At 37.8% G+C, this 27,291-nt stretch overlaps 1 protein-coding gene across 4 annotated transcripts in view; it reads left to right on the forward strand.

Annotated features, from left to right (window-relative positions):
• Positions 1-18,513, forward strand: part of PIKFYVE (phosphoinositide kinase, FYVE-type zinc finger containing) — an 83,275-nt gene extending 64,762 nt beyond the window's left edge. For all 4 annotated transcript variants that reach the window (XM_025441486.3, XM_025441487.3, XM_035710976.2 and 1 more), the window contains 13 exons: positions 675-812; positions 1,844-1,964; positions 3,931-4,026; positions 5,526-5,609; positions 6,431-6,528; positions 8,402-8,566; positions 10,072-10,131; positions 10,760-10,936; positions 11,686-11,789; positions 12,526-12,654; positions 13,745-14,006; positions 14,407-14,481; positions 15,224-18,513. In XM_025441486.3, the coding sequence (XP_025297271.3) occupies positions 675-812; positions 1,844-1,964; positions 3,931-4,026; positions 5,526-5,609; positions 6,431-6,528; positions 8,402-8,566; positions 10,072-10,131; positions 10,760-10,936; positions 11,686-11,789; positions 12,526-12,654; positions 13,745-14,006; positions 14,407-14,481; positions 15,224-15,339 (1,625 nt within the window). In that variant the 3' untranslated portion in view covers positions 15,340-18,513. The remainder of the gene's footprint in view (positions 1-674; positions 813-1,843; positions 1,965-3,930; positions 4,027-5,525; positions 5,610-6,430; positions 6,529-8,401; positions 8,567-10,071; positions 10,132-10,759; positions 10,937-11,685; positions 11,790-12,525; positions 12,655-13,744; positions 14,007-14,406; positions 14,482-15,223) is intronic.
• Positions 18,514-27,291: the final 8,778 nt, after the last annotated feature.

Raw genomic sequence — 27,291 nt, forward strand, 5'->3', positions numbered from 1 at the left:
ATTATAAAGTTTATTATAAGAAAATAAATTAGAGATGGTTGCTGTTAGGGGAAGAAAAAAGAAAAAAAGGAAATTGAAATTTTGTCTGTTCCAAAGTCAGCAGGTTTCACTGCAAAAATATTAGAAAGCTTACGTTTTTATGTCATTAAAATCTTTCCTAAACCTATGTTGTCTTTCACAGTATTTCATTGAATAATTTGATGCCATCCTAGAAAGTTTGTAGAGAAATTTCCTTAGACTGTCTTTGTGGAACATGAGCTCAACTCGTAATTCTTGTCATTTTCTGTTATAATTAAGTGAACTTTCCCCTTGAGAATGAGCATGTGATTTTTTTTCCAATGATGTCCAAATTTTATTCCCTATTAAACTGAATGAATTAGTGTTTAGGTAGCCATTATGTCCTAGTGGAAAAGAATATTGGACAAGAATCAGACTTGGGTTGCTAGTCCTAGTGCTATCACTAAGACTTGACTGTGGTCGGTCAGTTCATATAACCTGTTTGGATATTTGTATTGGTTTCTAAAATATGTGCTAAAGTGACCTAAGTAATTTTTAGGAAGTTAAAATTCTTTGGCTTAGGAGGTAGAAATATGAGTAGGCATTTAAAAAACATTTCTGTTGGGGGACCTGGACTCGTGTTTTTAAATGACTCACTTAAGTTTATTTTTCTCTAGAGGATCGCTTCCTAACAACCCTGTCCAGTCAGAGCTCCACCAGTTCTACCCATCTCCAGTTACCTACTCCACCAGAAGTCCTTCCTGAACAGTTGGTGGGGGGGCCCCCCGAACTCGATACAGCCAGCAGTTCGGAAGGTGCTGTTAAAGTCCCTTTTACTGTACTTTATCCAAAAAAGGAGAGCACTGTGAATGCTTTGATACAAATGCTTTCTTGTATTTTAGATTTGTAAATTTTATACTTAACTAAATGCTATTTGGGGCACCTGGATAGCTCAGTTGGCTGAGCAGCTGAATCATGGTTTTGGCTAAGTTGTTATCTCAGGATCCTGGGATCGAGCCCCATGTCAGGGTTCCTGCTCAGCCAGGGAAGGAGTCTGCTTGAGAGCTTGAGATTTTCTCTCTCCTTTCCCTCTGCTCCCCCTGCCCCCGCCAACCCCTGGCTTGGGCATGTGCATGCACACGTGCGCTCTCTCTAATTTTTTTTGAAAAGTGCTGTTTTAGATAGAGCTTTTTACTATATCACTTGCTTTACTTGACATATAAATATCTCAATCAATTGTTTCATTTGTTTTCTGGGATATTACTTTCTTGAGTCCCATAAAACATATGGTTGTTGCCTTGTAAGAAAATAAGAGAAATTGTAGCCATTTTTCCAACAACTATTTATTTCAGTAATAGCAAATTTATGCCTTGCTTGTGTTTAAGCAGTAACTACTGAAGTAGTAGAAACTTTAAAAATAACGTTAAATTGTAGGTAAGCTCAGATGTAACAGCCACAGTATACATAACTAACTGAGAGTTGCAGTGATGACAAGAAGAGCTATGGCTAAATTCATGCAGGCTAAGGCAGTAATTATATTGTGGCTGCTGCCTGGTCACTGCAATAGTAAGCCATCGATTATAGGATGATACCAATATCAGAGAAGTTTAAATGTAAAACAGTTTGCTCCTTGGAGTCTCTGCTGTCTGTAAATGCTTCACTATTGCTTCTTTCATCCCCAAAGAGTCCTTATTCCTAGATCAGAAATTTTGTACCATAATTGGTAATTATGATGTGCATATGTCTGTATTCCAAAAATGACAGGAAATAATATTGATGCTTTATAGTTTTGTTTTTTTTTTTCTTCTTGAATATTAACATATAACTAGAATATTTTTTATCCTAGATGTGTTTGATGGACATTTGCTGGGGTCCACAGATAGCCAAGTGAAGGAAAAATCAACCATGAAAGCCATCTTTGCAAATTTGCTTCCAGGGAATAGTTATAACCCTATTCCATTTCCTTTGTAAGTATTATAAAAGTCAGTGACTGATGTTGGTAGTTTTATTTTCACTTCATTTAAAAAAAATCTTTGTATAGAGTTATTCTCCACATATATAGATATGTTTATTTAACTATATACGTACTTCTCTTTTTTTTTTTTTTTTTAAATTTTTATTTATTTATGATAGTCACACACACAGAGAGAGAGAGAGAGAGAGGCAGAGACACAGGCAGAGGGAGAAGCAGGCTCCATGCACCTGGAGCCCGATGTGGGATTCGATCCCAGGTCTCCAGGATCGCGCCCTGGGCCAAAAAGGCAGGCGCCAAACCGCTGCGCCACCCAGGGATCCCCCTATACGTACTTCTCAATCCTAAATTATACTTCATCATAGTAAAAGAGAGGTGTCTTTTGGTATAGTGTAATTTGTAGAATTATTATATAGTGATCATTATTACATAGTAGATGATTGGATTAAAAAGCATTAACTAATGTTGCTTAATGCTTAAGATTACCAGTTCTGAAAATAATTGTTTTTATATACTTTTTTATATATGTTTTTTAAAGATATACTGCTACATCTATTGATCCCATAATCATAGAAACATATTACTGATTGCATATGAAGATGACATTACTGACCTAATAACTTATTGGGACGTGATACTTTTCTGTCAGTGGCGATATAGTACAATGACTCATACAAGTTTTCATTTGATCTTGTTTGTACGGGGCTCGCTGAATAGGAAAGAAGACAGGCTGGTGGCTGTGAGTCTTTTCCCCACTGGTTGATCTGTGTAGCCATCAAATGCTGCTCTTGTGTGGTGGTACAAGTGTATCCAAAAAGTGGACATTTGTTAATAAGGACCATTATTCTTAACTGGCTTTTGTATTTATTTATTCAGTCAGTATTTAAATTTCTTGAGTGCTAGCTCTAGTGCCCGAGGATGTAGAACAAGATAAATCAGGAAAATCACCACTGTCGGGAGCTCACAGTCTCAAGGAGGAGACAAGTTGAGATTCGTACTACAGACTGTGAGAGTCCCTATTTATGCTGGGTCAGACTCGAATATCTTAGCTTTTTCAGTGGGTTATTGTCTGTCCTGTTGTGTGGCCTTTGCCCATGGCCACACTTTTCTTTAGTTGTTAACTCCTATGAATTCTTTCTCAGGAAAACTTTAGACCCTCCCACTTGCTCCCTGCCCTAGCCAGATTAGATCTCTCTGTTACATCCTCTCATGATTCCATCATGGCACTTACCATAAAAGGTGATTTTATTTATTTGTAGGATTATTTGTTTCTTTACACCCCACTGTCCTATAAAGTCTACCATGCCTGTTTTTTTCCTCTAGTGTATTGTTAACATCTTGTGCAAGTTAGGTGCTTAGTATTAGTTTTTCTGAATACTGAGTCTCGTGCTGGCATGGTGGGTGCTCAGTATGTAGCTGTTACACAGATGAATGCTTCTCTAGGGGCTTTAGGATGGAAACCAGGGGATCAAGATTTGGGTTAAAATGGTCACACCATTGAGATTCCATATGATAATAGGAGAGTGGCTGTGTTATATTATTTCTTGTTGGTTTGATAGTACGTTTCCCACAATTTCTAGAAGACTTGTCTTTTATTCTTATGGTAGAACAAAACCTTTCACATTTCTGCTGCTCCATTATAAATACTTTTTGAGATGAACATGGCTCAGAGTCTCAGTAGCATGGAAGGCGTTGTTTGGGATAACTATTCCAGACCCTCTGATTTGAAAACTAATTCTGATGATTTTTAATTGCCTTTAAAAACTCTCTGTTGATAATTTTCCTTGGCTGTTTGGTTCAAATTCTGCATACATTTTGGTGTACTTAATTATATTCTTAGAATTGCCCGGTATCTAAGTGACTTAAAATTGTCTTGAAATTTTCTTATAACGTTTCAGTGGTTTGTATATATCATTTTCTGCTAATTTTGTTCTTATTTATTTATTTAAAAATTTGAACAGTGATCCAGATAAACACTACTTAATGTATGAACATGAACGGGTACCCATTGCAGTTTGTGAGAAGGAACCCAGCTCTATCATCGCTTTTGCTCTCAGGTATTATTCATGGGACTTTTCCAGCTATGATTAGATCTTTATATTTTATGTATATTTATAAATCACCTTATTTAGATCTTTTATAGAGAGTAGAGCAGAATGATTAAATAATATAAGCAAAAAAATATATATATATATTCTTTGGGCATGATAGCTTGTTCTCTTTGGGTCTGAAGTGTATTCTTTGCTCAAATAATTACAGAATGACTCTTAAGCAAGCTTCTACTAACTAAATTGGCTAGGCAAGTTATTTACTTTATATCCTTTAAACATTCTCTGTATTATACTGTGTATCCATTGTATCCTTTCCTTATTGCATTTACTTTTCATATAATAGAACATTTTATGTCATCAGAGTATCTTTTTAGTCCTCTATTTCCTTCTACTTCTCACACATGCCAAGTAAAGTTTTCTTACTAGAATAATGCCATTCCTATGCCTCAACCCACTTACATGCCCACAGTTATGTCTTTAAAAAGTATATTTCTTTAAAAATATTTATATCTTATGTCTAAAAAGTGCTTTTTAATCACACCGATATCTTGGTAGTGGTAGAACTTAGTCTAAGTATAATCTAAAATGTTTAATTAAAAAACTTTTTTTGTCTATTGGAAGGCATTGAAATTGAAATTTTTCTTTTTATATATTGGTTGCAAGGAGCCTGCTTATTCTACAGATATTCAAATAGCTACAATATGTGGTATAGTAGGTATTGGATTTATAGGAATAAATAAGATCAATTTCTATGCTTTAACATTTATGAAGTTTACCGTCTGGATTGTGAGGAGTTTCTTTCCTTTAGGGGATTCCATATGATATATTTTTTTTGTTTCTGCCTTTTGGCCTTTATGAAGTTAATATTTTTTTTTTATTGCTTTAGTCTGCATTAATAGATAAGAAAGGTAGGAAAGCCAACCAAATAAAAAAATTTCTTTTGTACTGTTAGGAATTGAGTATTCCAGAAGAAATCACTTTCTTCTAATGTCTTGGAAAAATAGTACGTGCTTCTCTTGTTCCCTGATATCTGATTTATCTAAATTAGAGCTCTCAGACGGCTAGTCCAAGAGTTTATCTGATTTATCTAAATTAGGGCTCTCAGACGGCTAGTCCAAGGGTTGGATTTGTTTCTTAAAGTTCAGTACCTTTACTCAAGTTCCTTTTCTTGCTGTTATATTAAAGTTTGAAGTTCTATACTTTGAATTGCCTGTTCTATCCCTGGAGGTATCTAATCTAAATGTTAATATATGGCCTTTCACAATCATTGTTTTGGATATTGGTACTGGTTGGTGTGTTGGGTTGTATTTATGCTTTATTATCTGTGAAGATAGCCTTCTTCATGAAGCTTCTACTTGATAATTTTGTTAGTTGACTCAAGTATGTTTAATTATGAACACATAGAATGATTGTGTTTCTATACTGCAGAGTTTATTCTAAAGTATGTGATTTATTTTGGAAAGAAGCATAATGTTTAACATTTTTCAACCTATTTCTACCCTAAGTTGTAAAGAATACCGAAATGCCTTAGAGGAATTGTCCAAAGCGACTCAGCGGAGCAGTGCCGAGGAAGGGCTTCCGACAAATAGGTGATCCGTGATTGAGTAGAATTTAATTCATTTGGCTATGTCATCGTTTTTCAAATGCTCATACTTATTACAGCATATTATCCGTGTGAAAGTTACTAGAATACTGCCGGTGGCACTCCAACTTTAGCCAACGATAGAACAGAATTCAGGTAGAGCAAAAGGCCTTTAGACAGTGCCTCTGGATAGTTTTCTGATAATTTCCATGGAAGTTTGGTGTATGTTGCAGACTTAGGCTTTCAGCATTTTCAGTTCTCTTTGTTTTCATTTAAAAAATAGTAACTTGTAAAATTAGTAATCTACTGCCTTACTTCGTAATTTAAAGTACTTGTGAATTTTTCATAATCATTAAAGATTCTAAATAGTTTAAAAATAAAACCCCCAAACCAGTTCTTTTAGTATGTTCAGTATTTTAGACATTTAGACAGAAATTGTCGTAGGCTCGTTATTTTGATTCTTACTGAAGTAGGTTTTTCACCTTTACTAATGTGACAGAATTTGATCTATTTATTATCATGTTAACTAGCCTGAGGGATATGAAATTGGTTATTTTCTAATGAACTTGGGGAAATATAAAAGCTTCTGCTTTCATGTATTTTCCATACTTTTATATTCACAACACTTTGCGCTCTTTTTCTTAAGTCCAATAGACATTTCAAGACTTTTTCTTCTATGTTATAACCTGTGTTTACAGAAATTATGAATCATATTTTGGATACCATGGGTGGATTAGGTGGGGAGTAGGTTAATGTAGGAGTCATTTTTTGTCTGAATTGTATGAAACTAACTTTTCCGTTGTTGTTTTTTTGTTGTTGTTTTTTTAGTACTTTAGACAGCAGACCAAAGAGCAGCAGCCCTATTAGATTACCTGAGGTCAGTGGAGGACAGACAAACCGTACAGCAGAAGCAGAACCACAGCCAAGTAAGATTATACATGGAGGAGTACTTATTTATTAGTCTTATTTGTAATTATGGTTTGAAGGAGAAAACATTAAAGAAATGCCAGCTGGCAAGAATTTATTACATCTGGTGTTTATAATATGCATTAAAAATTTTTTATATGCCCTCTTTTATAACTGTTTTGCTTTTCTTTGATTTTTACCTTATTATTGGGTTTGAAACTTCTAGCAACTCATAGGTCTATGCAAAAAGTAGCAGAATCTGCCATTTTAGAGCTTTCAGTTTAAAGTATACAAGCTAAAAAGACTTTTAAAAAAGTTTTTACAGTATCGTTGGCATGGTAAAAATAATTTTTCATGTGTCCTGCTGTTTAATAGCCACATAATAGTTATTTAACATATTCCCATTTTTTGAAAGAAAGTTAAGACTTAAGTAACTGGCTCGAGATTACAGAGGTAGCTGGAAGCTGGGATTTGAACATAAGTCTCTTTGACTTTGTCAGGAATGTATTTTACTACAAATATAACAGAAAACTCAAGTGACTATTGGGGCTTAAACAAATGACAGTGTATTTTTCTAAAATTGCAATGTCCGCAGGCAGGCAGTTGTTGGCATTGGTTCAGTTAGTCTACATTGTTATGACCAGAGAGGGGGTGTTTCTTTATGATTCTCTTAAGTTTTCCTCATGATCAAAATGTTCCATTTCATGTGTTCATTTAAAATAGAAAGAAGGGAAATAGCTATAAGCTGCAACTGTTTCCTTTAATTAGGAATGCAGAGGCTTCGCCTTTAGTCTCCTTGACTGGAACTGAGTCTCACGGTCACCCCTCCCTGCATGGGAAACTGAGATCGTAGTGGGTAGCACCACCCTAGTTGCTTATACAAATCCTGACTCATTTTCTGGGGTTCTCTGCATTGCTGCCCCAAACTAAATTGCAGTTATTTCAGTGAGGAACAAGGTGGGCTTCAATAGTAAAGAGCCCATAAAGGTGTCTGCTACCCTAAGCACTTTAATGAGTGATATTTTATGTGGATTTTGTAGATGGTAAATGTACAAGGTTATAATCATATATGCTAAGCTCATAAGTCATACATAGATGATATACATATACTAAGCTCAAAACTAAGAATGAAAATATATAGAGTAAGTTTTGGTAATATTTGTGGCCATCTTTTACTAATTTCTGAAAAATGCTGAAGAAATCTTGGATTTTGCTCTGTTAAAAATGTAGGAACACAAATGATAAGGAGACATTATCTTTAACTCTGAATTCTTGTGGGTTGTAGAATTGCTTTGTATTAGTTTAATTAACTATTGTAATAATGTAAGCATTTAGCCTTAAAATTTTTTGCTTAATTTTGTTGCTTAAGATACTATGACTGCAGGATGCCTGGGTGGCTCCATTGGTTGCACAGCCGAATCTTGGTTTTGGCTCAGGTCATGATCTCATAGGTTATGTGATTGAGCTGCACTTTGGGCTCCATGCTCAGCAGGGAGTCTACTTGAGATTCTCTTCCTCCCTCCCTCCCTGCATTTACACTTGCATGCACTTTCTCTCTCTGAAATAGTTAAATCTTTAAAATAAAAAGATACTGTGACTGCCATGTAAAGATATTTTTGAAAGATTTTCTGTAGAATTTCTCACATTTTGACATATGGCTATCTGAGCACTGCTCTTCTTTTATATTTCTGATAATAAAAGTGCTTGACTAATAACCCCGCCCCCCCCAGACCCCGTGAAACATGTAGAATAATAGTCTGCAAATGAAAGTATCAGTGTGACTCCTATTCATTACCCTCATATTATGGTTACTGCTAACAAAAGAATGAGTTGAAAATCTTTATTTTTCCACCTGCAGTGACCTGTACTTAATATGTTACCGTTTATTTTTAGCCAAAAAGGCTTCTGGAATGCTGTCGTTCTTCCGAGGGGCAGCAGGGAAGAGCCCTGATCTCTCTTCCCAGAAAAGAGAGACCTTACGTGGAGCAGATAGTGCGTACTACCAGGTCGGGCAGACGGGCAAGGAGGGGACGGAGAATCCAGGCATTGAGCCTCAAGGTGTGTTAAAGGAGACCACTGTGCCTGTTTTACTTGCTTGTGTTCTTTAGAGCCTTGAGTCGATAATTCTTCCTGCTGAAACCAGGGCGTTTGCTCTCTTCTCATGCTGTAGCATGGCAGAGTGGAAAAAGCATGGCGCTTGTAGAGTCCCACTGGCTTTAGATGTCATTGCAATCACTCTTTGTGGTAGAATCAGAAATCCTTAAGTTTCCATTTTTTCCACTGTAAAGTGGCAAAAGCAATGTCTTACAAAGTTTACTAAGGACTGAGTGACATTAAACAGGTGAAACATCTATCTCACCTTATAAATCACAGTTACACATATTCACATGTTTTCATTCCACTACCCCCTCAGACATTTCCTTCCTTTACCAATCTCTGTAGGGTTGAGGGCATTGATGTCTACTTTCATTTTGATATTTAAAAATTTGTCTACCTGATCGTGTTTGAATGTGGGGTGAGGCCAAGCATCAAACTATGCTGACCTGTTTTGTAAATAGAGTTGTAGCGGAACATAAGTACGCCCATTCATTTACTAGTTATCTGGCTGCTTTTGTGTCATATTGATAAGTTGAATAGTTGTGACTAAATAAAATACTTCCATCTGGCCCCTTACAGAAATAGTTTGACAACCCCTGGGATTAGATCATGAATTAGTAGTCTAAAAGGTAGCATAATAAATTGTCATTAGTAACCAAGATATCTGTTTAGTATTCTATAGACTTCCATTGGGCTGTAATCCTTGGAAGACATTGATGCTTTGAAAAAATAGTTTTGAAATGTGACACTTAGGGGATCACTTCTTCTAGCTATTGAGATATATTCCAAATTTGTAATACTTAGAGTGAATCTAACAGTGGATTTGCCACACAAATCAAATATAAAAAATAGCTCTGAAGTAGATGCTAGTACATTTTATGTATTTTATATATTTAATATATAAATATATATTTATATATTTTATATATTTTATGTATTTTATATATATAAATATATATATATATTTGAGTATATGACAAAGCATCTCAAGCTATTAGAGAAACATTATTCCACACACAGGGAAAACAGTCATAAACTGATAAAGAAGTAATGGAAACTTAAAAAAAAAAGTAATGGAAACTTGATGTAAGAGCTGAGTTAGTATATATTGGTTTTTTATCTATATTTTTTCTTTCTACTTAAAATCGATTAACATATAGTATGAGTTTCAGAGGTGGAGTTTAGTATATTGTTATCAGAGGAATGAAATATAAGAAAAATTATTCTTCAACCTGAATTCTCTAATTTTCATCTGAAAATTGCTCTTTCAAAAGGAGTATACTTATACTTTGTAATAGTTTATAAAATTTCATTGTGCATATAATGCTTGCTTAAGAGTGACTTGACCAGGATAACAAGAATTGACTTGTTAGTTTTTATTGTTATGTGAGGGGAAAAAGAACAAACAAAATGAACTGATAACCCATTGAAAACTTTGGCTTTCCTAACAATATTATACTTTTTAGATGAGGGAGATGGAGGAGATACACAAAAGAAACAACTCATAAATCCTCATGTGGAGCTTCGTAAGTATGAGATAGAATACTGTTGGTTTGGGGACAGGGACTGTAATTGAGAAAAATATTATTTAAGACTTCTATCTTTATATTAGATAAATATCCTGTTTCTTGGAATGAATATTAAGTCTGTGTGCTGACATAAGCTTTATTTAATCTAGATTTAGTTTATAAAATAAAAATTTATAAAGAAATTTAAATTATAATTTAATGTATCTTATAATTTGATTTAATTACTAATGTTTCACTAATGGGTAATCTCGAGCCATAGAGCCTTGACCAGCTGTCTAAAATTGTGTATGTATAGGTGAGTGGCAAAAATTTATCATCCAGAATAATAATCATACAGTAAAATTTAAGATGTGAATGTATAATGATGAAAATACGGTAACCAGTATAAATTTAGAAGTGGGTCTTATTTTATGTTTGATTTTCTGTAAGGTCGTAAGATGCTTTTCAGTCTTCCCTAAGAATCATTTTAATAGAGCTACATAAATGGATGTAGACTTAACACGAGAAATGCTATCCTGGAGAAAATGATATGGTTGCATTCGTCAGGCATGGGGAGTGGGCAGGAATGAAGAGAGATTTCTGATTCATAAAAGCCCTCCCCTCCTTTCAACACTTCTGTTTATAGAATTTTCTGATGCGAATGCCAAGTTTTACTGTCGGCTCTACTATGCGGGAGAGTTTCATAAGATGCGCGAAGTGATTCTGGGCAGCAGTGAAGAGGATTTCATTCGTTCTCTTTCCCACTCCTCTCCCTGGCAGGCTCGTGGGGGCAAATCAGGAGCTGCCTTCTATGCAACTGAGGGTAAGTCTTTCTAGTCACTCACTCACTGAGTCGTAGCCATCTTTTCCCCTCAGATAATTTGAATCACTTGAGCTGAGGTTGTATGATATGGTCAACTGTCAAATGAAGTTTTCTGTTTGAGAGGATGTAATAACAATATTTAAAAGAATACGCGTGTATATGATGTAGATGATATGATGGTCCTGACTTGTACAAATGTAAGTAGTGGTAGCGAACTTTTAGAAGACTCAAAAGGATACTTCAGAGCTGATGAGAGAATGATAAAAATACAAATACTTGCCCTGAAAATAGGAAGGCCAAGTTCTTAACCTGCAGAGGTTTATAGAAGTTGATGACTGTTTGTACTTCACATTCCATTCTCCATACCCTGAAAACTAAGTTATCTGAGAAAATGCAGCAGGAAGGATGTTGCTTGATAAGAGCTTATTTCATAACTGTGACTTACTGCATTGTTAACAAAGGAGTTTATAAAATTTTACTTAGTAGTTTTAAAAAGTAGATGATCTAGCTATGAATTTAGGTGTGGTACTGTCAAAGGTAGAGGCTTCTTGACTCTATAAATCCTCAGAAACCTTCTGAGCCCTCAATTCCTTGAGAACTATGTTCTGATGAAAATCTCTGTGACATCAGAAAATCTCCCTTAGAGCCATGAAACAGATAAATCTTTTGGGATCTTTGGAGTGATTTATTGTAAATTATGTCAGGAAATATTGTGACTGAATAAACACATATACACTTCTGCCTTTTAGATGATAGATTCATTTTGAAGCAAATGCCTCGTCTGGAAGTCCAGTCTTTCCTTGACTTTGCACCGCACTACTTCAATTATATTACAAATGCTGTTCAACAAAAGGTAGAAATCCCACACTTTGGTCCATAATTAGAGTTTTCTGGACTTTTTTACATCCTGAGAGTCCCAGTGGCAGTTTTTTTCATGCTAAGATAAGAGCAGGACAGACTGGATCTGTTATGTTATTAAGGTGTGATAGAATGCAGTTATTTCAAACTTTCTTTCTTACTTCACCAGTGAGAGCCAAGAGATCTCGAGCAGGTTGCATTTAGTGTGTGTGTGTGTGTGTGTGTGTGTGTGTGTAGAAACATTAAGATTGGATGAAAATAGCTGCACATTGTAATTTATAATTTTGTTGAGACAGAAATTAGAAATGTTTGTTGAGACATGAGTATATGGATCTTTAAGTAGAAAGGAAGCCATTGGCTCAGGTTTGCCCACTTGACATTTAGCATTGATCCTCCCAGTAAGGGTATAAAGGAGTCATGTAGATTTTTTTTTCCATTTATGGTTTTGTTGCATGTTTTGGGGGGAAATTATATGTCATAATAAAATTTGTGATTTTGAGAAATTATAAAGCATTATCCTTTGGGGAGATACAAAGGATCTAATGTTTTTTATTAGCAGTACTGTTTTACTTTTTACTTACTCCTGAGATTCAAGGGCTTAAGTTTTTTTCAAGGTCCTTTGACTGGTCATATTAATAGAATATCATGTTTGGATATTACATGGGTAATCCAGATATGGGTACTAAATTACATATAATCATTTTTGATCGAGTTTATCTTTTCTTGATTAGAGGCCCACTGCTTTGGCCAAAATTCTCGGAGTTTACAGAATTGGTTATAAGAATTCTCAGAACAACACTGAAAAGAAGTTAGATCTCCTTGTCATGGAAAATCTTTTCTATGGGAGAAAGATGGCACAGGTAAGGACACTGAACTGTGCAAACCATGTAGCTACTGGAACCTTTAGCACTTCTGGTTCCTAAATATAGTGAATTAGAAAATAGCGTGTTACTTGATAGAATTAAACTTTAACTTTGGAATTGTTGAACCTTATAGGAAAGATTAAAGAATATTGTAGACTGGTCTTAAAGTTTAACCTACTCAATATCCTAGAAACATAGAATCATAGAATTAGAAGACTGATCTGTTTCTGTCACCTGAGTTTTTAAAGTTGAAGAAACGAAGACCTAGAAAAATTAAATTTGTGACAGTCATGCAGATATTCCAGGAACTCAGGTTGTTTTAGATTCTAGAACAGTAGCTTTCAAAGTGTTGGTCCTTGAACTATTTCCTGTCTGTGATGAGGTAAGGAGCTTACACTAGAATATCATTCAATGCACTGCTTTCTTCATTGAGAATGTCTTGCTCTGCTGAACTGAACAGTGTGCTTACTGATGGGATTGTTTCACATTCTGGCACTAGCTCCTTAGGTCATCATGGGCAGGAACAGCTGACTTAGCACTGGTCTGTAGAATACACTTCCTGTTGCAACTGGTCTAGGACCTAAGTCCTCTGACCTTTGAGTGTGTGGCTTTTACCACTCCCAACATTTCTAGGGACATACAGTTGCTTCTGCACTGCCATGAGTATTGAATGGAGTTTTGGTATCAAAGCTAAGTTTCCTAAAACTGTTTGCATCAGTTCTTTAAACTGCTCTATGATCCAGTGATACATTTTTGTAGTTTTTTGCTAATGTTTCTTAAAGTTGATTAAGTGGGTTAGTGTATTCCTGAAATGTTTGAGTAATTGAATTCCTAGGTGTTAATTTTTGATGATGAATCATATCACCATTTATGTTATTACCCAATCTTAATACTCGTGTTACATATATTATATTTTTAATACATAAACAATATGTTTAATACATTTATATGTTATGATTAAGTTTTAAAGTTAAATTTAGAAGCGTATATAATGGTATAGGCTATAGGGCATCTTTTTGCATTTCCAATTTAATTACATTAATTATGCAACTCATGTATAAATGACAGAAAATTTTCTTTCTGCTAGGTTTTTGATTTGAAGGGTTCACTTAGGAATAGAAATGTAAAAACCGATACCGGGAAAGAGAGTTGTGATGTAGTCCTGCTGGATGAAAACCTCTTAAAGATGGTTCGAGACAACCCTCTGTATATCCGTTCTCATTCCAAAGCCGTGCTGAGAGCCTCGATTCGTAGTGATTCCCACTTCCTTTCTAGCCACCTCATTATAGATTATTCTTTGCTGGTTGGGCGAGATGATACGAGCAATGAGCTGGTAGTCGGAATTATAGGTAAGTCAGTAAGCATACCTTACTTCTATTGTAGTTCACGATTGAAGCCAGAGTACATTTGAAGATTATGCTGAATTTGGTCTAGTCATAGCTTATTAAACATTTTCATCAACTTTCATTTGAAAATTCAACAATAGCTTTTAAATTCTAGTTACCTTCTATTCAGCGTCCTCATTTTCATTATCTTTACCAAAAATATCTGTATTCAAAAAGTTCTTCATAAATGAAGCCCTAGGAAGTCATTAGGAGGATTAAAAGAATTACTATGGAAAAAAACCCTCGGGACAGTGCTTGGCAATACTGTTAATATTCAGTAAACATTGTAGAAGTAACAGTAATTACTGTTGTTGTCTCCTTACATTTACTAACATAACTTTTCTAATCTCACCTCCTGTAACAGATTATATTCGAACATTTACATGGGACAAAAAACTTGAGATGGTTGTGAAATCAACAGGAATTTTAGGAGGACAAGGTGTGCAGAATTTTTCTTTATTCTTTAAACTGTTCTCTTGTCTTCCTTATCAGTTAACATTTAAAAAATGGGTACTTTTTAAAATTCCCCCCCCCCAATAAGTAAATAAGTGGTTATCTCTGATTTTATCATTTCCAAAATGATCAAATAATAAAGGGAACTATATAGGTGGGGAAATAATTGGTTTTAAGGTTGTGTTAAAATGCCAGAATGAAAAGTTACCCAAAAAAAGGCCAAAGAGTGTGAATAAGAGGTTATTTTTAATTAACACTTGAAAGCTTCTGGTTCTCTGAGCACTGCTAGCTCCACTTGTACTTTCATACATCTCTCGCCTGGAGGCAAGAGCTACTAGTCTCTATTTTTAGAGGCTGGGGCTGGGGGTGGGGTAGGGGTAAGGGCAGAGGAAAAGGGGAAGAGAATCTTAAGCAGGCTTCATGCTCAGCACAGAACCTGACATGGGTTCAATGTCACGACCCTGAGATCATGACCTGAGCCAAAATCAAGTCAGATGCTTAACTAACTGAGCCACCAATGCTCCAAGAACTGATCTTTTAAAATGGGAACCCCTACCAGGAAGGGCCTGTCCCACATCGTGGGGCACAGTGGACACTCCCTCTTCCTTTCTGAGACTGTCATGGTATGTGTGTCTTTATGACAGTTTTCATGAAAGAATATAGCTGCTCAAGTCAGTTGTTGATCAACCATGTAACAGCTTTTTCCCTTTGCTCTTTCCTAATCTTAGGTAAAATGCCAACTGTGGTCTCTCCAGAGTTGTACAGGACTCGATTTTGTGAAGCAATGGACAAGTATTTCCTGATGGTACCAGACCACTGGACAGGCTTAGGTCTGAATTGCTGAAATGGAGCATGTGATTTTGAAATGGACCAGGAATGAAAAGGCCCTGGAGCAAAGGACCAGAAAGGAGCTCCATGTTTTATTTCTTCATCACATTCACCACTGCATGCCAAGGCCTTCCCATTCCGTGCTTGTGTGGGCTGTCTGTAACTGAAGGGTTAAAACTCCGCAGATTTGCACTTTGGCTTTGGATACCTACAAATTAGCTGTCCTTCTGCTGGGAAGTTGCATGAACATTTTCCCACATAAGCTAAAATAGAGGCACATTTCAAAGGGCTAAATACAAATGTAGGGTCAGAGGTGAGGAGATAGGGTGAAACATGGGTTGTCAGATCTGTTACCAATCCTGTTAAGAAAATAACGCTTCCTAGATTGTGGCTTTCCTGGCATCATATTTGACACGTTCTTTACTTAGTATTGGTAGAGCTGGTGTATTTGTTTTGTGTTTCTTCTGTGATGGTGTAATGTTGCCTATTATCAGGATTTCTGAAACCTTTAAAAAATTCTGAATTATTCTGTTCATGGCCAGTTAAACAGATCGACCCTGTCTGTCCTTGTTTGTTTGCGGAATTTGACTTAAATTGGGAATCCTGTCATGTCCTTACCTTGCCCTGTTTTTTGAGTGTGCTTGCTATTTGTCTTCTCTGTGGGTGATGGGAGACTAGCCATTCATCAGCAGCCTTCTTTTGGAGCTGTTTTTAAAGCTTATTTATAACTTTTGTGCAATTAATATGTTAAACTGCACTTCTCTGTACCTGTCTGCATTCTAGGTTTTCCTCCACTTTCAGGGAAACAGTAAATGAGTCTATAATGACTAAATTCCCAAAGGGAGAATTACTAAGGATTTTTTTTTTAATGTAAAAGAGAAATTAGACCTTATCCAAGAAATTGGGTGAGAGGTAAACACTTGCTTGTTTTTTTTGTAAAGTGTCTTTTTCAATATAAATAGCAATTCAAGTGGCATCTGTAAAACTAAGAGGTTTCTAAGTGTGGACATCCGTTTCTTAACTTTCTGCACCAGTTTCTAGGCCAGTTCTGATTATTGAGAAATGTTAAAGAGATTAAATATTTGTAGTAAGGAACTTCTTGTTTAATAGAGTTTTTGTTTGTTTAAAAAGTGATCAGTACTGAGTTGTCTTTGAGGAAATAACAGAATGCCAACTATTTCCTCGTGGCTTCTTTCCCTAACAAGGATAATTTGGGGATTTGTAAAGTTTTATAACGTTCTCCTCTTTTCAGGCTTCCTATAATAGCACATTTCTATTGTAACTTTCACAAAATAAGAAAAAGAAATCTGGGTACATTCCAGTTACAGAGACTCTAAGTATGTGAAATAGGAGCATTTTGGAAAGTCTGCTTTAGAGAATGAAAGCAGTAATGAAAGCATTAGTTTGGTGTTCATTGCATATTGGAAACGTGATTTGTCTTGACCTAGAAACAAGTTGGCCAAGGACTTAATGACCTATGATAAGCACTTTAAAACAAAACAAAACAAAACAAAACAAAACAAAACAAAAAAAACATGTGGTGTGCCTTTTGAAAACGCACAGAACACACTGGTGGTTTTAATTTTGATGTGACAGCCTAGAACAGGACGGACGCCTGCCCGAATGAAACGTGTGGATGGACCGTCGCTAACTGCTAACCTCTTGTGAGTCCAGGAACAGTGGACTTTGCGACTCCTTTTGAATACAAACACTGTTCCGTCAGGATACTTAGGGTTATTCACCTGTGCATTTCCTGCCCTCTGCCATGTCCACCGCCAGGAGAAGGTGGCTTCCCTTAGCCGTAATCGGGTCGTTTCTATGTTTTAGCCTCAACACCCTGCATATGGCAGGCTTGGATCCTCCACTGGAAGAATTCCTGACAGTAGCGTGTGTCACTTTGGTTTTGTTTTCCTTGCCCATGACTTGAACTGTTTTTTACAGCACGGCTGCCTCTCAGATAATTTTGGGGCTAAAAAAAATTCCGGTATACTATAATCTGAAGCAACACTTGCTGCCTTGCAAGGGTGATCTGTCCTTTGGAAACTGTCTTAATGAAAGGGAAATTAATTCATTGTGAGTAGAAGGACGACATCCTCAGCCCCGGTGCTTTTGTTGAGGCCACGGTAGTGTCTGTATATGTCTGTATAAGGTGTTTCAAATATCGTGCTGCTTGGTGTTAAGCATTGAATGACCGCTCACCTCTCTTGAATATCCTTTCGAGGCTTGGAGAACATTCATGTTGAAAAGACTGAGGAAGAAATCTTACTTCTTTCTTCCTTAAAATAAAACATGAATCCTGATAATATCTGATAGCTGCACAAGAAAACTATGTGAACGCTTTGCATTGTAGAAAAATTTTGTTTATAAATATTAAGGTTTCTGATGCTGTCAAAACTCTATGGAAAAATAAAAAAGGTTTACTTTTTTTCCTAGCCAAGTCTGAGACAAATAAGGGGAATCGGGTATTGCAAGCCCTTTTGTAGTCTGTTGAATTATTTAAATTTGTAGACGTTTAAAATTTCCTACAAAATGTGCTGCTTATAATGTTTTCCTCGATCCGGCAGTGAGTGGTTTTCTAACTTTGGCTTTTATTGGGTATTGTAAATAGGTTTGTATTGGTTTTGGTGGCATCAGTGTCTCCTTGGCTTTTTACCCATTAGCACTGGGCTTGTAAAAAAAATTGCCAAGGAAAAGTAATCTACCTGTAGAAAGTTTGCTTAGCTAGGGGAGTGAAAACTCTCTCGTGAATGCGCCTGGTGGTGAAGCAGGTCAGGCCATTCTTTGTTCCTCAAGTATTAACATACTGACTTATGCAGTATTCAAACCATCTAGTGCAATGCCTTTTTGTTTGTTTTTGTAACACGGGTGCAGTGTATTATAGAAAAACAAAAATTACAATCACGAGCAGTTTTAATGCTGCTGTGCTGGTTTTGTAAAAAATGTACATTATGTCTTTTGACAGGTTTAATTTTAACTAGAGAAATGACATTGTAAATCATAATATCCTCTTAATTTAATATGAAAAATTCAGTTAACAATATTGAAAATACTTACTGTATTATATTGTATATATTTCTCTACTTTGGTTCTAGCTCTTTTATATGATTGACATGTTATTTAAGAGATAAAACTGCCTTGACCTTTTGGAGACTTATACTGTAAATAAAGAAGACTTACGATAAACTGAGAATCAGCCTCACTTAGTTTTGAGTCGGTTTTTGGAAATTAATGGGGGTGGGGGGGTGGGGGGGGAGATGGAGTTTGGTGTCCAAGCCTCGCCCCTCGCCCCTCTCCCCTTTCCCCTCCACCTCCCGCATTGCCTCCCCCCCTCGCCTCGCAGTGTTGCCTTCTGTTCATTTTCTTGCCCTTCGTCTCCCCACCAGAGAATTTAAGTCTTTCACTAGTAAATGGTCTTCTTAAGTCCCAGAAAAGGGGGGGGAGGGTCTTAAATCTGCATGTTTGCTTCTGCCTGTGTAAGTAATGGCTTTGCCTCTCCTGCCCTCCTTTTCTCCATGTGTTTCTGCTTTCCTGGAGGGACACTCAAAAGTACTGCCCTTTCTCAGCCAGGAATGGCTGAATTCACCTCCTTGGCAGACTCTCTAAGCTATTAATTGGTCCCTGGCATGTTCAGAGGAGTCTGCCTAGAGTGGATCCAGCTGTGCCCCACCTGCAGCGGTGGGCGCACCTGCTCCCCTTCACCAAGCCTGGGCTCACCCAGGAGCAGGAGAGCCTCTGGCGGTGCCCCCCTGCTGTGGTGGAAAGGTGCTTGGGGCCAGGCACCCAGTTCTCTGGCCCACCTCCCTGGCAGCGTCTTGTGTTGGAAAGTCCTTTCTTGTACAATTCTAGGTTAGTGCTTAACAAAACTAAGATTTTTTTTAACCTAAGTTTAAAAATTGTGGTTAAAACCACGCCAAATTTATCAACTTCACCATTTTTAAGTATATGGTTTAGTAATGTTAGCTGCATCCACATTGCACATTATACCCCCCAGAACTTTTTCTTCTGGCAAACCTGAAACTATACCCATTGAACCACTCTTCTTGCTCACCCTAGACTCTGGTCACCTTTGTTTTCACTGATTTGACTACTTTAGCTTCTTTAAACAAAACCATACAAATTTGTCTGTGGCTGGCTTATGTTACTTAGTATAATATCCTCAAGGTTCGTCCATATTGTAGCATTTTCCTCTTTTTTAAAAATTCAGTGACATTCCAGGTTGAATGATGTACCACTGTTTTCTTTATTCATCATCAGTGGACATTTGCTTCCACCTCTTGGCTACTGTGAATAATGAGCATGGAAGTGCGAATGTACTTCAAGATCCTTTGAAAAATTGAAAAATTGTTTTGGATAAATACAGACAAGTGGGATCACTGGATCCCATGGTAGTTCTGTTTTTGTTTTGAGCAACCTCCACATTATTTCCCCTGGCAACTATGCTATTTTACAATCCCACCACCAGTATAGGAGGGTACCAGTTTCTCTACATCTTTTCCAACACTTTGATGGTAGCCATCCTAATGAATGTGAGGTAATATCTCATTGTGGTTTTGATTTGCATTTCTCATGATTAGTGAAGTTGAGCATATTTTCATATGTGTGTTGGTCATTTGTATATTATTCTTGGAGACATGTCTGTTCAAATCCTTTGGCCATTTTTAAATTTGGCTTCCTGGGGCACCTGGGTGGCTCAGTGGTTGAGCGTCTGCCTTTGGCTCAGGTCATGATCCCGGGGTCCGGGGATCGAGTCCCGCATCGGGCTCCCTGCATGGAGCCTGCTTCTCCTTCTGACTGTGTCTCTGCCTCTCTCTATGTGTCTCATGAATAAATAGGTGAAATCTTAAAGATTCGTTGGAGGGCTATTGGAGGGCCCTTGAGATTCCATATATGTTTTAGGATGAATCTATTTCTGTCAAAAGAAAAATGCCATTGGCATTTTAGGGACTGTGTTGGTTCTGTAGATTGCTTTGAGTAATATGGACTTTTTTTTTTTTTTTAAGATTTTATTTATTGAGAGACGCACACAGAGAGAGGCAGAGACACAGGCAGAGGGAGAAGCAGGCTCCATGCAAGGAACCTGATGTGGGATTTGATCCTGGTCTCTAGGATCACGCCCTGAGCTGAAGGCAGACATTCAACCGCTGAGCCACTCAGGTGTCCTGAGTAATATGTCCTTCTTAACAAAACTCATGATCACAGGATGTCTTTCCACTTTTGTGCTGCTTTTAATTTCTTTCACTGGTGTCTTACAGTTTTCAGAGAACAAATCTTTCACCTTTTGGTTAGGTTTATTCCTAGTATTTTATTTATTTTGGTGCTGTTATAAATGGACTTGTTTTCTTAATTGCCTTTTCAGAGCAGTCATTGTGTATAGAAACACAACTGATTTTCGTGTTGATTTCATATACTACAATTTTATTGACTTTAACATTTTTTGTGTGTATATACTCCTTAGGGATTTTTACATATAAGGTGGTGTTATTTTATCTTTTTAGTCTTCCTTTGTAATTTCCATACCTTTTATTTTGCTTTCTTGCCTAATTGATCTGGCTGGGGCTTCAATATTGTTTTTTATTTGTTTAAAGATCTTACTTATTTATTCATGAGACACAGAGAGAGAGAGAGAGAGAGAGAGAGAGAGAGAGGCAGAGACATAGGCAGAGGGAGAAGCAGGCTCCATGCAGGGAGCCCAACGTGGGACTTGCTCCTGGAACTCCAGGATCACAATCTGAGCCGAGGGCAGAGGCTCAACCGCTGAGCCACCCAGGCTTCCCTGTTTTTTAAAAGACTATTTATTTATTTGAAATAGAGAGTGCGTGTGCTGCACTCAGGCATGCATTGCACACAAGCAGGGGGGAGGTGTGGAGGGAGAGGGAGAAGCAGACTCCCCGCTGAGCAGGGAGCCAGATGTGGGGCTGGATCCCAGGGACCCTGGGATCAGGACCTGAGTCAAAGGCAGACACTTAACCAACTGAGCCACCCAGGTGTCAATGTGACTTTGGATGTAAATGCTGAGTGTGGGCATCCTTGTCTTCTTCCTGATCTTAGAGGAAAAGCTTTCAGTCTTGCACTGTGGAGAGCGATGCCAGCTGTGGACATTTCCTATGTGATCTGTATCATATTGACATTGTCTATTTTTAGTTTGTTGAGTGTTTGTATCATGAAAGTGTGTTCAGTATTGCCAGATGCTTTCTCTGCATCGATTGACATGGTTAAGTGGTTTTTATCCTTCATTCTGTTACTGTGGTATATTACACTGATTGATTTTCTTATGTTGAAGCATCCTTGCCTCTTGGGGATAAATCTCATTTGGTGCTGGTGTCTAATCCTTTTAATGCACTGTTGAATTCAGCTCGCTAGTATTTTGTTGAGGAATTTTTCATCTATATTTAGCAGGGATAGTGGCCTATAGTTTTCTTTTTCTTGTAATGTCTTTCTCTGGCTTTGACATCAGGGTAATGCTAGCCTTATAAAATCATTTTGGGAGTTTTTCCATTTCTTCAATTTTTAGGGAGAGTTTGTGAAGGAGTGGCATTAATTCTTATTTAAATGTTTGGTAGAATTCACTAGTGAAGCCATCTGGTCCTGGATTTACTTTGTTGGGAGGTCTCTGATTTTTTTTTAAAGATTTTATTTATTTATTCATGAGAAACAAGCAGAGACATAGGCAGAGGGAGAAGCAGGCTCCATGCGGGGAGCCCGATGCAGGACTCGATCCCAGGACCCCGCCCTGAGCTGAAGGCAGCTGCTCAACCGATGAGCCACCCAGGCGTCCCGGTTTTTGATTATTGATTCATTCTCTTTACTAGTTAGAGGTCTGTTGAGACTTTCCATTTCTTTCTGATTGATTCAGTCTTGGTAGGTTGTATCTTCCAGGACATTATCCATTTCTTATAGGTTATCCAATTTGTTGGCCTACAGTTGTTCAAAGTATTCTCTTATGATCCTTTTTATTTCTGTGACATTAGTTATAATGTCCCCTTTTTCATTTCTGATTTTACATATTTGAATTTTCTGTCTTTCTTTATTGATTGGGGGACTGTCCCATTTTTTTGATCTTTCCAAAAACCCAACTCTTTTGTTTTTTTTTCTATTCTCTACTTTTTCTCTGTTGTAATCTTCATTAAATCCTTCCATCTGCCACATTTGGGTTTAGTTGTTCTTTTTTTCTAGTTCCTTGAGGTGTAAAGCTACACAGTTGATGTGAGATCTTTCTTTTTCGGTATACATGTTCACACTTGTGAACTCCCCTCTTCAGCCTGCTTTCACTCTATCCCTGAGTTTTGGTATGGTTTGTCTAATTTTTCATTTGTCTCAAGATATTTTCTAATCTCCCTTATGATTTCTTCCTTGAATTTGTGATTGTTCAAGTGTGTGTTGTGTAATTCTCACCTATTTATGGATTTTATGTTTTTCCAACTGCTTTGATGTGTAGTTTTATTCCATTGTGATTGGTAAAGATACTTGGTATGATTCCAATCTTAACAATTCATGCCCAAAAGAAAACTTATGTTCTAGAACATGTATTCTGATGTCTTAGGTTGGAACAAAAGAGAAGGGAGATATCCGAGTAAAAAGTTTTGAAATTGAATGTCATGAATGAGACGTGACTACCAGTTGCTACCCTAGGAGTTTTTCTCAATGTTTTCACCTATTGAAAGAAGGCGGTTGGTTTTTTTTCCCTCTTAATCTCTAGCCCTGATTTTTAAGACTGAAAATAAAAGCTATGAAATTATACTCTGGTAAATGTCCTTTAATGCATCCTTGGAGTTAGCTGTCTTGAATTTGGCTCTGATCATTTGCTGTTTGCTGCTTATTACATTTAAAATTCTCAAATTTTCAGAATATGTGTAACAGGGCGGAGGAAACCTTTTAACCTTATACATCCCTACCTTTAAGACAGTGAATGCACTTATATGGCTCTCAGCAAGATATCATAAAAGCTGCCCCTGCTCTCATGGTTGAGGGAGGAAGGTTGAGGAAGGAAGGTATATTCAGGGAGTTTGCTAAGGTTGAGTATGGACCCAAATGAGGTTGCGGTGGTTAGAAGTGGCCACTAGAGGGCTCTGAAGTACTAGGATCTAAAATAATGCGAACTAGCTCTTCAGAGGTACCCCTAGGACAAGGGGACCCATGTGCCGATTTTCTTTTTTCTTTTTTTTTTTTTTTACCAGAGTCCTACGTGCCTTGAAGTTACTTTTTGTCAAGAGTCTGTTATATCTTAGAATATGTAGTTTTCAGAGAGAGGTGTTAAGTTAGAAGTAGTTTAGTATTCCCCCCCCCAAATATTTTATTTATTTTTTTGAGGGAGGGGGAGAGAGATGGAGGGAGGGGGGAGAGAGAGAGAGAATGTGTGTGTGCAATCAGGGGGAGGGACAGAGACAGAGGGAGAATCAGACTCTCCCCTGAGCAGGGAGCCCAACGCAGCCTCAGCCTCGATCCCAGGACGCCTAGATCACAACCTGTACCAAAGGCAGACACTTAACCCACTAAGCCACCCAGGTGCCCCTAATTTAATATTTTCTACTCAGAATTGGAACTCGTTTTTTAAAAATGAAAGTAGCACTAAAAGCTTTTCATTTGAAAGAGCACATATTTGATAAATTTGATGTCCATACACCACTGAAATAGAGTCATAAGTACAAACAAGTGACTATCAGAAAAAGGGACATTAGGAAGAACTAGGCAAATCTCAAAGGATGGACTTTGAGAAGAAAGCATCAATGTCAGTTCATTAATTGTGACAGGTGCACCTTACTGAATGTAAGATACCAATAGTAGGAGAAGCTGGCTGTATGGAAACTATCTCTACTCTGTGATTTTTTTTTTCTGAATCAAAAAACTAAACAAGGGATTATATTGTAGATAGGAAGAGCCTCACTTTAGAGATACTGAATTTAATGAAATTAAAGCAGGGGGTCGTTTTTGTCCTTTATTGTTATTATCTTATTAAAATACTTTCTTCCTTCCCCAAGTCAAAAAAACTAGCTGTCCTTTAGAAGAAGATAGGCAAGCGAAAAGAGGCTATGCTTGCATTTCTGGTGGCTTCTCCCCCCCCCCCCCCCCCATCCTGCTGTGGGCAGTCTCCTCATGCAGCGAAGAGCAGTGCTGCTGGGCACCTACCAGCTGCAGGTCTCTGGGGCCCTCTCTGGGAGGCCCTCTGGTCTCCTGTACTCTGTCCCACAAACTCAGCTGCCTTGGGTCTTCCCTAAGGAGTAGAACAGGATCCTCCTCAGTTGCTCCTCCCTCTGCGCTGGCCTTGAAACTTTCTGAGCATAATCTGGGACAAACTGGGCTCACCCCATTTGTTTGTCACCTCTCAAGGATCCACTGTCCTTTATTGGCTGATCCCCAGTTTTTTTTTTTTTTTTTTTTTTTTTTAATGATAGTCACAGAGAGAGAGAGAGAGAGAGGCAGAGACACAGGCAGAGGGAGAAGCAGGCTCCATGCACCAGGAGCCCGATGTGGGATTCGATCCCGGGTCTCCAGGATCGTGCCCTGGGCCAAAGGCAGGCGCCAAACCGCTGTGCCACCCAGGGATCCCTGATCCCCAGTTTTGAAAACTGTTGTTCTATGTATTTTGCCTGGTTTTCATGATTGTTCCAGTAAATCTGGACCCTACTACCTCACTTTGGCCAGAAGCAGAAGCCCAAGTTAGGTGGAATTTATAAAGCTTATATCTAAATGCTGTGTTGAATTAAGATACAATGTTTTCTCTGTCAAGGTAAAAAGTAAAAATGTTTTTTTTGTAAACATTGTAAAATGTTTAGCTGTTGTAAAAATGATTTAAAAAATCTAATCTTTTCCTATTGAAGTCCTGTTTTCTACAACGAATTAAAATAGAAAATGTAGGGATGCCTGGGTGGCTCAGTGGTTGAGTGTCTGCCTTTGGCTCGGGTCATGATCCTAGGGTCCTGGGATCGGGTCCCACATCAGGCTTCTCAAAGGAGGCTGGCTTCTCCCTCTGCCTATGTCTCTGCCTCTCTTTCTGTGTCTCTCGTGAATAACTAAATAAAATCTTTAAAAAAATGTAAGTAGGAAAAAATTGTATTTATTTTTTTTGGTGGGGGGAGGAGAAGAGGGAGAGGGAGAGAGAGAGAATATCAAGTGGGCTTCATGCCCAGCATGGAGCCTGATGTGGGACTTGATCTCACAACGCTGAGATCATGACCTGAGCCGAAATCAAGAGTCAAGATGCTTAACTGACCAAGCCACCCAAGTGCTCCTAGGAAAGGAAATTTTAGTTCAATATGCAGAAATATGCCTTGGGGTGCCAGCAGGTAATTGTGATCCTATACACGGATATACAATGTCACCGGGCAGGGCATGTTCTGGGGAGAAAAGAACCCTGAGCCAGGCTCCTGGTATTGCCACCATGTTTCAGCTTCTTGGTTTCTCATCTTGAAAATGCTATTGAACTTCAAGGTTGTTCAAGAATGTTGAACATTAGGCATAACTAATTGCCCTCTAGTTTATTGGTAGCAGAGCTTAGTAGGTAAACTTGTAGATTTTTCCACATAGAATTCGACAGGCATTTCTGTTGCTAACACACTGATGGATCTGGGGGAAACCCAACGGGCAGCTCCAGCCAGTCCTGCAGACTCTGATTCTTGTCATTCCTTGCAGGGATGCCACATAAAGTGCCAAACTGCAACATGTTAATCATTAAGCAAGTACTCCTTAGGGGGAGTCCAGCTCGAGCTGCTAACAGAAAAGCACACCTTGATGTTCTAGAAGTGATTCCTCTAGTACCATCTATCTTGACTGGTCACACCATCATTGTATAGGGGCCCTGTTGGATCTTTTCCGCCCTCATTTCTAAATACCCAGAGGTGGAAATTGCAGATGTTGCTCTTAATTTCAGAGGTATTGCTTTTTCCTTGTTCACTAGAAGTGAGTGCATCGTAAGTGATGCTACAGAAAATGGGTGTGGTGGCTCTGAGAACTCCTAGCTCTACGATTATGATGGAAGATGGACATGCACTGCCTTAGTCCAGGCCTGGAAGCTGCTATCTGTTGCATTCCATCTGGCTGCTGCCAGAGTGAGATTTTTATCTGCTACTTCCCACTAACATGGTATGTGCTATTTCACAGTACTGAATCAGCAACACTTCCGTGTTGGCTACTGGTGGTAATAAGCACCTTCACTCATTCAATCAAGAAACATATGGAATGTGCACTCTTGACTAGGTCCTGCTGCTGCAGAGATGAACGACCCCACTCTCAGCCTCAAGAAGCTTATGGTTCAGTGGCAGAAATGGATATAAAACAACCATAAGGTGTGAGGTAAAGACTGATAAATATTTGTTTTGTTAATGGGGGTAAACTGTATTCTCTGAGAATAAACAGTTAGCTACATGACAAATTTGCTGGTTTGAAGAATGCTATGTTTAAGCGACTTTAGAAGAGATCTGTTTTTTTTTTTTAATTTTAGAGAATGTTACAAAAATATTTTTTTTCTTTACGGCGTGAACTTGATGCAATCTGCTTTGTAAAGTGTGTCTCCCCTGTGAATGTGAAGAAGAAAGCTTAACGTGAATAATTTTAAGCCTCTCTCATGGAACTAACTGAATTGTTCAGTGAGGGAGGTTCTCTAAATTTAGGCAGGAGGATAACTCAAAACCCTTGTGAAGACATCTAAGGGAAATCCCACCTAAAAACATACTATTAATAGATTGAAACTGCTCTGTGAAGGCAGAGACCTTTCTTTACTCATTATTGTGTCCCCCGTAACAGTTCTCTGCATAGTTGAACTGGAGACAAAGCGATGACACTCTTGGGACAGAGTGCTACTTATGCAGCCACAGTTTCTTCTGTATAAACTCTCATGATTTTTGTCATGAGACTTGGTGGTTTTCATGATTCTTACTGGTTGACTCCCCTTTCCTTTATGCCCAAAGCGACTCTCCAAATAGGCTAGATATACAGAGCCTACCAGCCTGTGAGATGATCTGGTCTGAGGAGTGTG

The sequence above is a fragment of the Canis lupus genome, chromosome 37 (assembly GCF_003254725.2).
Source record: "Canis lupus dingo isolate Sandy chromosome 37, ASM325472v2, whole genome shotgun sequence".
Taxonomy (NCBI): domain Eukaryota; kingdom Metazoa; phylum Chordata; class Mammalia; order Carnivora; family Canidae; genus Canis; species Canis lupus.